Source organism: Melospiza georgiana, chromosome 13 (genome assembly GCF_028018845.1).
Source record: "Melospiza georgiana isolate bMelGeo1 chromosome 13, bMelGeo1.pri, whole genome shotgun sequence".
Lineage (NCBI taxonomy): Eukaryota > Metazoa > Chordata > Aves > Passeriformes > Passerellidae > Melospiza > Melospiza georgiana.
Genome location: NC_080442.1, coordinates 18,021,770 through 18,035,416, shown reverse-complemented (window position 1 = coordinate 18,035,416; position 13,647 = coordinate 18,021,770). Strand labels below are relative to the sequence as shown.

At 52.6% G+C, this 13,647-nt stretch overlaps 1 protein-coding gene across 1 annotated transcript in view; it reads left to right on the top strand.

Moving 5' to 3' along the window:
• PCSK6 (proprotein convertase subtilisin/kexin type 6) overlaps nucleotides 1-13,647 on the top strand; it is a 49,495-nt gene that overhangs the window by 26,674 nt on the left and 9,174 nt on the right. Inside the window, exons 5-14 of the mRNA XM_058033649.1 lie at nucleotides 496-639; nucleotides 1,211-1,287; nucleotides 1,897-1,985; nucleotides 5,083-5,255; nucleotides 8,866-9,078; nucleotides 9,314-9,414; nucleotides 10,923-11,026; nucleotides 11,497-11,614; nucleotides 12,443-12,631; nucleotides 12,882-13,018. Of these exons, the coding sequence (XP_057889632.1) occupies nucleotides 496-639; nucleotides 1,211-1,287; nucleotides 1,897-1,985; nucleotides 5,083-5,255; nucleotides 8,866-9,078; nucleotides 9,314-9,414; nucleotides 10,923-11,026; nucleotides 11,497-11,614; nucleotides 12,443-12,631; nucleotides 12,882-13,018 (1,345 nt within the window). The remainder of the gene's footprint in view (nucleotides 1-495; nucleotides 640-1,210; nucleotides 1,288-1,896; nucleotides 1,986-5,082; nucleotides 5,256-8,865; nucleotides 9,079-9,313; nucleotides 9,415-10,922; nucleotides 11,027-11,496; nucleotides 11,615-12,442; nucleotides 12,632-12,881; nucleotides 13,019-13,647) is intronic.

Here is a 13,647-nt window from a genome sequence, read left to right as displayed (position 1 = left end):
CAGCAGGATTTAAAAATTGTGAATTAATACACCTGAGAGTCTGGTTTGAACTGTTTCACCCTTGTTAGCAGCCCCTCTTCATGGTCTGCACAGCAAAGGCTTGGGAGCAGCACTGCTGTATTTTACCCATCCCAGAGCTGCAGCCATCTATTTGTAATATAATTTTTCTCCTGCCTGCTTCATCGATCTGTATTTGACAGGGAAATTCATCGAAAATTAAGGGCGGAAAGGAAGTGAGCACTTCAAAACCCAGGAGCCCATAGTACTTGAAATGGAAGAGGAAAAGAATAATGGGGAGATAGCATTGCCTGGATTAACTGCTGCAGGATGGGTTTGATCTGTGGAGTAAAGTTATAACAAATCTGCAAGTTATATGGCAGGGGGTGGGTTGTAAATATATTTTCTGGTTGATTAAATGGGCTCCCAGCCTGGCTGTTTGCTTAGATGGGCTGGGATGGGGTTGCAGCCCTTTTGCAGCTGTGCTTGTCCCCGCAGCACTGCAGTGATAAAAACAGTCGGTGCAGGTCAGAGATGAACATCCTGGCAGCCTGGCAGAGGGGCTACACGGGCAAGAACGTGGTGGTCACCATCCTGGATGACGGCATAGAGAGGAACCACCCCGACCTCCTGCAGAACTACGTGAGCTGGGGGATGGACGGGATGGACTGGGGCAGATCCTCACCATGAATTGATTCATGGAGAATTTCAGACTGTAAACACAGCTGAAGGCTGTGCATTGGCATATTTAGAGGAAAAGGTTTGTTGTTGTTGTTTTTTTTTTTTTTTTTTTTTAAAAAGCTTGAGATGTTTTTAAGAAGGAAATGAGGTTTTTAGATAAAGAGGATTGGGGGAACTCCCTTTGCAGCTGCCTGGGAAGCAGCCTCCTCCCTCTGCTCACCAGGGCAGAGCCAAAAACCTGCATGAATCCATTCAGCCCAGCTCAAACCCCACATGGCCAGAATGGGAGGGAGGGGGGTGCTGAACCCAGCAGGATTTGGGGTTCAGAGGAGCAGGTCCTGAGGTAGCAGGATATTTCCCCTGGGAAACACACAGGACTGCAGCCTAAAACTATTTATTCTGAGCAAACAGACAGAAACTAAAGGGAAAATGCAATTTTCTGCTCTGCTTGCCTGCGCTGGCCATCACTGCAGCTACTGGCCACCACAAGCATCTAGTAAGTTGAATTTAATGGTGAATCTAATATTTTCAGGACCCTCTTGCAAGCTATGATGTTAATGGGAATGACCACGACCCCACTCCACGCTATGATGCCAGCAATGAGAACAAGTATGTGGTGATAATTGTAATGGAGCAAGGGGTCTGGGGGTGTTCCTGAGGCTGGGTGTCCCTTATGGGGCCTTCCAGGCCCCTTTCCTCACTCCCAGTGCTGAGGAGGAGGCTGTGTTAAGGACTTTGCACTAAGTCCTTGTGTTTGATGCAAATTCAGCTGGTGCCAACCACACCAATTGCTAATGAATCCTCCAGCCACCCAATACAGCACCAGGGAGTTCCCTGCCCTGTCTGGAGATTGAACCATGTGAGTCAGGATGGGTGGCTGAGATGGCAAAGCCTGGATGCATTTTTTGGGCTTCAGATAAAGTGGGATGGTTACAGGTGGAAAGGAAACGGGAATGCAAAGAGCAGCCTGCATAAGAGGTGCAAGATGCAAAGAGGAAGTTGCATCAAGGTGCAAAATGCAAACAGCAAATTGGATTTAGGTGCAAAATGCAAACAGCAAATTGCTTTCAGCATTAGTTTCCTCCACCTGCTTGGTGTGGGTTTTGGGTAAGGGCAGTTTCTCGCTCTGCTCCAGCCTTGGGGCTGGTGTTGGGTGCTGTGTGGGGCGGCTGGGGGATCCTTGGCCATGGCCAGAGCTGATGGGGTCTGTCCTTGCAGGCACGGCACTCGCTGCGCGGGCGAGGTGGCGGCGGCGGCCAACAACTCCTACTGCATCGTGGGCATCGCCTACAACGCCCGCATCGGAGGTGAGGCTGCACCCGCACGGCTCCCCTGCCCCTCAGCACCCCCTGAGGGACCACAGCCACCCTGGTCACACCAACAGGCTCCTGGGAGAGAGGTGGCATGCTGCTCCCCCATCTCCTCTGTGGCGCCTTGGCTGCAGGGAGCCCCAGGGGTGCTGGGGAGGAGGATGGGTGCTATGGCATGCAGGGGACTCTGGCTCCATGAATTTAGGGTGGAAACTTCCTGCCTGGGCTGCATCCTTGCTGTGAGGGTGCATATGGATTGAGGATGTGGTGTTTTCACCCCAAAAGTCCACAACTGCTCTTGTGGGCTCTGTCCTTTGGGGTGGCTGTGTTTGCTGTGGTCAGTGGTGCTGGCTGAGGTTCAGAGCTGATGTCACTCGTCTGTGGGGTCAAGGGATGCTGAGGAGCTGCTCAGAGCAGAGGGCCTGGGGAGAACCCCAAAAATACCCTTAGGGGGAAAAAACACCAAGAAGGTGGGGGGTCAGAGATGCACGTACAGGGAATTTTCTGCACAGCCCCTCAAATAACATGTGTGGAAAGCAAATGGAAATCCAATCACCAAATTGGATCCTAGTGTTAATCAGCATTGCTGAGTTCATTTGCATTAGCTGAGCTGGTTTGAGCTGGGGTAGTTCTGGCCAACACAGCCAACACTGGGGACATGAGGGTCTTAGCAGGGGTGGGAGTGTGGTGTCCCACCTTACATGGCTGGTGAAACAGTGTAGGGGACAAATCCCTAGGGATGAGTTCTTTCAGCCTTCAGACCCATCCCTGGCATGGTTGGAACAGGAGAGGGGCTTTTCCTGCAGCCCCTCCTACCACCCCAGTGCTGGGAGAAGTGACTGTCAGCAGCAGGGACCCAAGTGCCCAGTGGTGGATTTGGGGTTTAATTCCTTCTTTTGGCTTATTCATCCTGGCTGTGCAGGAAACAGATTTTGTTAGAGTTGTGTCTGCATGGGAGCAGTGTCCACAGGGATCTTGCTCTTGGCGAAGAACCTTCTGTGTTGTCTGTGCTGGGAAAATCTCCAGAGGGAAGAAATAACCCCAGGGAGGGTGAAGAGTGGACTGGTAGGGCTGTAAGGGCTATGGCACATCATCCCATCCCATCTCCTGTGCCCCCTACATGTGTGATGGCTTTTTGCTTCTTAGAGGCTTCTTGCCTCTAAAAACCCATCTCCAAGCACACTGCAAGCAGCAGCAGAGCAAGGCAAAGCTCGTGGTGGGATTTATTGGATCCTGCAGGATCAGGCCATTCCCTTCATGCTCCTTTCTCTACAGCAGCTGTGGAGACGAGAGTTCCTTGTTGACTTTATGACGACCTCTGGGTCTCATTTTAATTTGCTCCCTTTAACGAGTGCCTTGCCTCAGGGGTGTGCTGGGGAGGTGTTGAGTGAGACAAGACACCTGGCAGAGGGCTGGGGGCCGGGGGCTTCCCACAACGTGAGCAGGCAAAGGGGAAAAATAGAGTCTGAGCTGTATCAAGTTTGGGATCATGGAGGAAAATACGCTATAGCTGCAGCGAGAGTGATTTTAGATGGATTACACAAATAAAGCAGCGATTAATGAGCACAACTTGTTGGGGAAGCCTATTTGTCACACTCGGAGAGCTCCCATCTAATTTTACTGGCTGCTCTTCAGTGCTCTTGCATTGCTTTTCATATGCCCTGGGCAAAACACATCACTGCTCAAGGAAAGGGCTCCTGCCATTCCTCCTCCTCTCCCCTCTCCTCCAACGCTCGCTTTGGAGGTCGGTGCTGCTCCCCGTGTGACACAAACCTCATTTATTTTGCAGCACCCACCCCTGCTCCCCATTATTTTACCAGAGAGCCCCTCATTGTGGGTGGCTGTCTCTGGGCAGACTTTCGGTTGGCTTTGGGTTGACTTTAGGCTGATTTTGGGCTTGTTGATGAGAACAGCCACGCACAGCAAGCACAAACCCCATCCCTCAGCTGGCTTTCCTTGCCGTGTGCAGCTCAGACACTGGGCTTGGCTCTTCGCCCCTTCTCCTTGTGTTTTCTTGTTGACAAAGAGGAATTTTTTGGGAACAGCTCTGCTCCCTGATTTTACATTTCTAAGCTTGGTTTTGGCTGGCTGGGGACAGCGTCAGAAGGAGATATTTGAGTTGACTGGTGTCCAGAGCACAGCTGCAGCTGGAATGACATCTGCCTGCATTTGTTTGCTTTAAGACAAAATACATGTGGAAGGGGAAATGCGTTTTCATAAACCAGACTCTCCCTGGCTGACAAAATACGATGCTGAAATTTTCAGCATTGCTTTTCCTGCAAGGGCTGTTTCTGGGCAGCCTGCTGGGGTGCCTGGCATCCTCTACCCACTGTATTGAGAGGAAATCCAGCAGGGAAAGGGTGATGGAGGGCAGAGGGGGTTGTGCTCTCATATTGCAGCAGTCAGAGGCTGGGGGTGTGCAGCAATCCCCCAGCCCATCCCAGCATGGCTGGTGGGCTCTGCCTGTAAGCATCCTAGCTGTACCTGCTGGCATTCCCAGCTGAAAGTGAGAGTTATCCCAGATGGCATTGTTGTCCCACCATGTGTTGGGGTCCTGGTTCTGATTTTGGCCATACAAACCACAACCTGGGTTTTTTTCCTGGGGCTTTTCCCTCTCCAGGGAACTGCTGGCATCAGTTGGGCAGTGATGGGGTTTGGGAACAGTCATAGTCGTCCTCACTCGAGGGGAGAAACTTCATCCCACCAATGTGCCTGAAGATGGGGGAGGCATGAGTTCAGGAAACACGAAAATCTTCCAGGTGGAGAAATGTGCTGGCTAAGGAATCATAAGGGGAGAAAGGGGGATTTTGTCACTGGGGAGTGCAGTACCACTACCACCACCCATTCCCCACTGGAGGAGGGGAAGTGAATTTTAACACCCCCTTGTCCATCCCTTGCCATGAAGCCAGCAACACAGAGAAGTTTCCCCGTAGCTCCCCAGCCTCCTGCTGCCAGGCTTGTTGGCATGCGGGGCCACGGGCTGAAGCTATTCCAGGCGCGGTTTCCGCCGCCGTTAACAAAGCCCTTTGATTGCAATCCTCACGCTGTCATCCACGCCATGAAGCCCTAATGTCTGATGTTTTTGTGCTTTTAGGCATTCGTATGTTAGATGGAGATGTAACAGATGTTGTTGAAGCGAAGTCGCTTGGCATCAGACCCGATTACATTGACATTTACAGCGCGAGCTGGGGGCCAGATGATGATGGGAAGACAGTTGATGGACCTGGTCTATTGGCCAAACAGGCTTTTGAGCAAGGCATTAAAAAGGTGTGGATCCCACAGCGCCCAGACGCGCTCGCCCTCCTCCTCCTGTCCCGGGGTCTGGTGTGGGGATGGGCAGCTCGGCCCCCGAGGCGATGCCAGCACTAGGGCTGGGGCGGGGGGCGCCAATCATCTCTGATTTTTCCTGGTTGTCCCCTAAGAGCTCCGGTGGATTTGGCGGCCGAGGGTGGTGACGGCGGGAGGTGCCTGTGGTGGTGGGACCCCTCGGCACGGCCCCAGCAGAGCAGGGAGGCCCCAGGTTGTGCAAAGCTCTGCCGGGATGAGAAACCCAAAGCGGTTCTTGGGGGGGTAACTTTGCACCCCAAAATGTCCCCCTGGATGCTGGTGTGGATGGAAACAGCAGTATCCCAATCCCCAGTATGTCCAACCATCTCCTCCATGCTCTTTGGATTCCTGGTATCCTTTCCCAGGGGCCTCTGTCACATTAAGCATTTCTCTGGTTTTCCCCCCAGAACAAGCGGCTGTGTCATGGCTGGGGTGGGACATGGGTGTTGCCACAGGGTCTGACAATGGATTGTTGTCCTTGTTTGGCCAACATCACATATGATTGACAGCTGTCAATCCCTGCTGGGGATGCCCTGGCCCCTTCCTGTGCCCCTTCCCTTTTTGGGTACTTTTAAAAAATGCCCAATATTGGCTAAAGCATTGGGAACAAGGCCTTTTGGCAGCTTGGTGGGCGCTGTGGGTAAGTGTCGCAGTGGCTCAGGGCTCCACAGTGGCTGTTCCCTGGGTGCTCCAGAGAATCTGGGGGTGGGATTCCATTGCCAGCAGCCCTGGGTCAGGCTGTGAAGCCCCCACGTCAACCTCTGCCACCACTCCTTCCTCTGCTGCCTCTTCCCGCAGCGTGCCGGGCGTTGGGGCAGCCTCTTATCTAAAAATAGGGTGGAGTGCTTTTCCCACTGTTTACTTGATTTCCTGCTGGGGCGGTGAGCCTGCCGAGGAATCCATTGAAGTGCCGGGCAGTTCACGCCGTGTAAATACGGGGAACAAGCTGCTTTTTAGACCTTATTTTTCCACACAGGAGCAAACGGGCAGCAGCAGGGTACTCGCCTAGCACAGCCCCACTGTCTCAGGATGCTTGTTTTTGCCTCCCAGGGGACACCCCAGTCCCACCACTGCCACCCCGTGCTTGCAGCACCCACTATCCCACATGCACAACTCGTAATTGCCAACTCCATCTCCTTAAATAACAAGGAAAGCTGCAAGCAGATAGTAAACTGCCACCTTTAGCCCAAGCAAACAGCTGTAACCAAGTTATAAATCCTTAAAATTGAGTTTTTAATGGAAACATTAAAATAACCTTTATCTATTAGCGATAGGACTGCGCTGGGGTAATTTATCATCTTGTTTCTTGTTCCTCCAGCCACACTTTATTAGTTCCCAAGCTAACGAGGGGATATTTATCCTGGTCATTCATGGAGTGCTGTTGGGCAAACACCCAGGCCCTGCAGAGCTGCGGAAGCAGGAGATGCTGTGCATCCCACAGCCAACCCATGAGCTGCTGGGGTGAGCTGGATCAGCCCCAGCTTGGCCAGGGAGGGATTCCCTGTTTTAAATGATGCCCAGATTCAGGTTTTATAGCAGCCAGGAGCCCCTCACTGGCATTGCATTGTCTTAGAAGGATGGCAAATTAAGAAGCTGGAAGTTTGGGGTCTGCTTACAGAAATCTTGATAGTTCCTTGTTTGAGAGCAAAGGGAAAGAATGGATTTTTCCAATCTGAAGGAGCTGCAATTGTGGTGAGCTCTTGCTCACCAGGAAATGCTGTCAGGTGTTAGTGTGTGTGCATTGTTGTTGTGTCATTCATGTGCCTGTTCATGTCCTCAGGTGACTGTGCTGTCTCCAAACCCACTTTCCCCCAGTGCAGCCCTGCCTGGGCGTCAGGGGATGTGGGTTTGGAGCAGGTCTGAGCCTTTCTTGGGTCCCATGGGTGCGACACTCGGGTGAGGGATGAAAGGGAGGTCTGGGCTCCCAGTCTCCTGATCCCAACCAAAATCATTGCTCCATCTCCAGATGCTTGGCCAATTGTGTCAGGTTTTATTCCTCTGATTAGTGATTTGGGAAGGCTTGTGTTGCATGCAGTGGGACCCATCCTTGGAGGTGTTTTGACTTTGGTGTGAGTGAGCTGGACAGTCGCTGTCTGCGTCGAGTGTGTGGGCTGGGATTATGCCTCCTTGCAGATCCAGGAAACCCTGGAAAGTGGGATGGGAGATGCCAGCAGCAGGCTTGGTGGGCTGGCAAGCTGGGTCGAGCTCTCCGTGACGTGGAGCAGGGCAGTAATTCCCTTGGCAATTGCACTTTTTCTTGCAGAGCTCCAGACAGCTCTATTAATCTTTGCTAGGGAAATACCCACCCAGTTTTGCTGGGAGGCAGCCCAGATAATGAAAACTTTCATAAAGTAAGGAAAGAGCCTTAGACTGTCTATCCAGAGGCAGGGTCAGCTCAGAAAGCCTCTGCCCCAGGAGGGGGGCGAGACAGGTAATAAACCTTCCCGCTCCCCCCGGCGCCTAAAGCCCACAATAAATCCCGGTGAATTCCTCCAGAGCAAAGCTGCTTTATTATTATTATTATTGTTGTTATTATTATTTTTTGTGGAGGAAGCTGCCACAGAGCAGTGGGAGGGAGGCAAACAGCAGATCTGCCCAGGCGAGCGCTGAGATCTCTCCGTGGCAGGAGCAGCCGCGGGGAGGACGGGGCTGCTGCGCTGCTCGCGCGCCTGCCAAGCCCGGCAGCTCCATCCTCCCCGGAGAGCTCTGCCTCACGGGGCACGGAACAGAACCAGCCACTTCATTTCCTGCCCCTAACCCTTTTGGCTCACCAAAAATCCTCCTTTTTAGGATGTTCACCTTGCTGTGAACCCCCGCAGGGCTGGGCTGTTCCTGGGTGTCCTGGCAGTGGTTGGATGGAGGAGTTGAATGGGGCTCATTCCTGGGGTGTTGGCTTCTTTAGGGGCCCCTTGTTGGCACCACAGCTGCTGCTGCCAGGTGGGATTTTCCCCTGGCTCCAGGGAGGTCTGGGCAGCAGGCACATCCCTCCCACTCCCCAATTCCCTATGGGGTCACAGCTGTACCCTGTGGGGATGGCTCCATCAGAGGTTCCAGCCAAGTGATGGCGGGGAGAGAAAAGGGTGGGAGTTAGAATCTTCTATTCTAACAAATAGAAGACAAGCAAAAGAAACTTTTAAGGATAGGCTGGGAGAAGGATTCTGGTGGTTTGAGTGGTTCATGAGTGGCTTTGTGGGCATGGGAGATTTGGGGTTTGGGGGTTCTCTGCCAATTCCTCCTGCAGGGCTATCCCTAAAAGCACCCATGCTGTGGTCCAGGGGCTTTGAATACCCAAGATGTTTTGCCCCCTGGAAAATGCCAAAATCCTGTTGCTGGATTTTGGGGAGTCACTGCCTGTAAACTGGGACTGACTGAGCCGAGAGGCACATTGTGGGGACTGATACAGGGGGCTGAATTTTGGGCAGGGTGGGACCCATCCTTCCACCCTAACCAAACACCCAAAAACCAGACTTACCCCTCTTCCCCACGCTGACATCACCCCTCATCCTGGGCAAACACCTCCTCTAACCCCCCACGCTCTCTGTGCCCGCAGGGTCGCCGGGGACTGGGGTCCATTTTCGTCTGGGCGTCGGGGAACGGCGGCAGAGAGGGCGACTACTGCTCCTGTGACGGCTACACCAACAGCATCTACACCATCTCCATCAGCAGCACCACTGAGAATGGCTACAAGCCCTGGTACCTGGAGGAATGTGCCTCCACCCTCGCCACCACCTACAGCAGCGGCGCGTTTTATGAGCGGAAAATTGTGAGTTTTACCCCAACCCCCAGTGGGGCAGTATCCCACGGGGTTTTCTGTTGGCTGGGCTGGGTGATGGCTCAGGTATAAGAGCTAGGCTTTGCCCTTAGCCTGCAGTGGGTTTTGCTCTGCTTTTTGCTCAGGGATGTCCTTATGTCCCTGGTAGATGGGTGAAAGGGTGGAGGTTTGCTGGGGCAGTGCCCGTGCTGGGAGCATTTTGGGGGCTGCAGCTCCTCTCTCTCAGGTGACCACGGATCTCCGGCACCGCTGCACCGACGGCCACACCGGCACCTCCGTGTCCGCCCCCATGGTCGCCGGCATCATCGCCTTGGCCTTGGAGGCAAAGTAAGTGTAACCTGGCCAGGAGAAATGCTCCCACATTTAGCACCTGCTGAGCAAAACCTGAAAGAAACAAGGTGGTTTTGTTTCCTGTACGGTGACCAAAATGACAGAGTTGTTTTAAATCGCTCCTTGCTGGCAGTGTTGTTGTCTGGAATCTGATCTTCCCACAGGTGTTTTATTGATCTAATTCTTCATGTGTTGCCATGTGTTGCAAAGTTTGGGGTGGATGACATCAGTCAAGCTTTTCAGTAGGTGCACTGAAACTGCTGACAGCTAGCTCCAACGGGAGTTTTATAAATACTTTCCAGGAAAAAAACATCAGAAAACATCACAGATATTGGGAAATGTCGGCAGAAGTGATGGTTTTCAGCAAGTGTTGCATTTCTGGTGGAAAAAGACTGCTTTTTCATAATGTCAAAAACTCACAGAACTTGATTTTCAGTAACACACCCCTGGTTCAAACTAGCTGCTCTTTTCCTCTTGTCCCCATCCCAATCCCATCCTGGTTCCATCATGGTCCCCCAGCCCAGGAAGAGCCCTTGGGCATCCCTGTGTTGCTTCATGGAGTGTCTTTTCATGAGCTTATTATTATTTTTATGGAGTGGAAATAAAATAAAGGCTGGGAATAAGAATAAGCCTCAGGGCAGCGCCGCACTCTCATCGAGGGATGGTGATTGTGGCTCCATTCCTCCTTGTCTGGTTTAATCCCAACACCCAGGTCGGGTGAGAGCATTTCCGGAGATGCAGTTTTCATTACAAATATATTAAAAGCTTTAGATGTAATTTTTGAATAGTTTAGCTGAGGCATAAACCGCAACATTAACTACCAGAGCTTGGTGCTCAGGCATTCCATTATGACAAGAGAGAATAAATTGAATTTCTTTCTTTAAATGTTGCTCGAGAGCAATATAAATCCCAGCTCGAGAAGCTGAACAACTGACTGTAAGTAAAGCGAGGAAAATTCTCCAGCAATATCCCTGAGCTGGGGTCATGAGGGGGCTCAGAAGCCCAGAGCACTCAATGTCCAGCACTCTGAACACACAAACCCCGCCTGGGGAGGTAGAGGCGATTTGGGTTTAATTTTTCTGTTTAATGAACAACCCAGGTTTTATTTCCAGCAATTTTTTGCTGTTATTTCTCTAAAGGGAAGGTTTGCTCAGCATTGTGTATCAGTGAGATGCTGAGCCCACTATCCTGCCTCAGCTTTTCTCCCTGTCTCCTTCAAAAAAATTGAGGAAACCTTCCTTATTTGCTTCATTTCTACCCTAGAGCCTGAGAGCTAAACAGCCTTATCCAGGAGTAAATCCTGCAATTCTCATGGGCATGTGGCATCCCTTCCTGGGGCACACCACTCTGCTCGGGCTTTGCAAGTGGTCAGCATTTAAATCATAATTTCTTGCTTTTTTTTCAAGCAGGAAAGAGCAAAGGGGGTGGCTGGTGTGTTTTTGTTATTTTTTAACTCAGTGGGGTACCTGCTGCTGCTGCACCCCATGAGCCACGTGTCATTGCAGCCCCCTGCTCACCTGGAGGGATGTCCAGCACCTGCTGGTCAAAACCTCGCGGCCGGGGCACCTGCGAGCGCCCGACTGGAAAACCAATGGAGCAGGGCATAAAGGTGAGAGGCCGTGGGGATGGCAGGGCAAGAACAGCCAGCCAAGGGAAAACAAAGCTCTCCTGAGCTTCACTTATGGAGACAGTTCACTGTGGGTGGCCACTATTGGGTTCATTCCTACCTTCAGGCTGCTAAGTGGAGGGAGGAGAGGGCAGTAATTCATGGGGTGAGATGCTTGGAACTCTTGCTTGGTGGAGATTTGGGAAACTTGTTTGGTGGAGACTATCTTGAGCTGCAGAGTTTCTTGCTACTTTCCTTGGGCTGCTCCCAGCAATGGGTTTTCCATGGTGTCTGTGTGGATTTGGGGTGTAACTTGGCCAGGGTGATGAGCTCCATATGCTGAAACACCTCATACCCCAGTGGGGTCAACTCCACACCTTCCCCACGGTTGGAGGATGCTCCACCATCACTGAGGAGGAGCTCCTGATCCCTGCCAGGCAGGCTGAGGGTTTCTGAGTCTTCTCTCTTTCCAGTTAGCCATCTATATGGCTTTGGGCTGGTGGATGCTGACGCTATTGTGGTGGAAGCCAAGAAGTGGAGGATGGTTCCTCCCCAGCACGTCTGCGTGGGAAGCCTGGACAGGGTGCCCAAGTGAGTGTTGTGGGGTCTGTGCATGGCTTGGTGAAGTGCAGGTCCCATTAGGGCTCTCCAGGGCCAGCTTTGATAGTGGGTGGGGTTTTTTTCTCTTTTGCAAGATTTTGCTTCCCAGATGAGTGATCAGCAGGGAGATTTTGAGGGTTGACAGTGAGAGATCAAACCCACCTTGCCTGCTGGGTGTGTCCTGTGTGAGCAGTGATGTGTTGGTCTCTCCATCCTTACCCTGAACACTTTGTCTTGATGATAGACACCAAAAACCGGTGATTTGTTGCAAAAATTACCAAATTTCCGGTGTCTTGTTTCTCTTTGAGTTTGACTTCAGGCTCATTCCAGCTCAGGTTCACATCTCATCCTTGGTAGGTCAGTCCCTCCTAGGTGAAGAGTGGGATCAGGGATCTGACCAAGTGACTCCTCATTTACCAATGCCTGGCTGTACAGCAAGAGAGCTGTTAATCAGAAAAGTCTTTTAGAGACTTGCATATGCAAAACAGGAATGAGTGCAGAGCCAAGTGTGTTCATGAAGCTATTTATCTGATACAGACACTAATTACAGCCCAAAGTGGAGTGCTGCACTCATAATTATAATAAAGCAGCGCCCTTGCAGCCCATAAGGCATAGATCTTCGAAGCACTTCAAACTCGTCTGGTTACCATCCAGCAATTCAGCAAATTCCCCTGCTAGGACACTGGGAATTGCCGTGGCAGATAAGATAATTTTTGCTGTGAAGCAGCAGGAGACCAGGGTCTGATCTAGCAGGCTGTCCATGCCAGGGAGCCAGGGGCACTCTGTCCCCATCCTGACGCCATTCCCTGTCCCTGGCAGGTACATCCGAGCCGAGCACGTGCTGCGGGCCAGCACCCTGAGCAGCGCCTGCGCCGAGCAGCGCGACCAGCACGTGCTGTACCTGGAGCACGTCGTGGTGCGGCTCAGCATCGCCCACCCGCGCCGCGGGGACCTCCAGATCAGCCTCATCTCCCCGGCCGGGACACGGTCACAGCTCCTGGCCAGGAGGTGAGGGCAGCCCGAGCCAGGGTGTCTGGGCTGGGCAGCATCCTCCTTTAGGGGGGTGCTGTAAGTTTTCTTGGGTTTCGGGGGGAAGGTGGGAAGCATGCGCAGGTTTCAGCTGCAGGGGAGCTTTGTGCAAGGTGTGTGCATGCAGGGATCCCTAAAATCCTCAGTTTGGGATTTCAACCCATCTCCCTTTTCTGAAAAATACAACATCCAAAGTCACATTTCTTGGTGTGTGGCATTACCGTTGCAGGGTGTTTGACCACTCCAATGAAGGCTTCAAGGGCTGGGAGTTCATGACCGTGCACTGCTGGGGGGAGCGGGCGGCGGGGGAGTGGACCCTGGAGATCCACGACACGCCATCCCAAGTGCGCAACCCCGCCGTGCAAGGTAAGGATCCCCCAGTGCCCACCAGCTCCCAAATCCCTTTCCTGGCTGCTTCATTCGGCTGTAAATTTTACTGTGAGTTTCATGGTCTCCAGCAAAACCGTATTGCCCAGATTTTAAAAAATGGGAATGAAACGTTAGCTCTGAACGCAGGAGGCTGCCGGTCTGGCTGAGCTGGAAGCTGGTTTCCTCACAGCAGCAGCAGCAGTAGCAGTAAACTGGCTGCACCCGAGAGCCAGGTTTCCAAAATTAAACTGTAATGAGTCAAAACGAGGAAACCCAAGAGCTGTAATTGTTGTTTGTTTGTTTTGCTTCGCTGCTGGGACATCTGGCATGTGGGTTGGTTGTGCAACGGCGCAAGGGGACCATGCCCCTCGGGCTGCAGACGGATGGACATCCTCCCTGGGCTGCCACCACGCTGGTGGGGGGTGGCTGGGCTCAGCCTGGCCCCCTGCATGTCCCCAGCCCTGCCGTGTCCCCCTGCTCCCTGACCCCTTCCCAGCACAGGAGCCGTGTGGGCAGGATCCGGCCCCGCCTCGCTGGCTGGGGGCAGCGGGATGTGAAGCATCCTGCCTGGGGCTGGCGTGTGCTGTGGGGGTGTTAAACCCACACAATCATTGATAGGAAGCCAG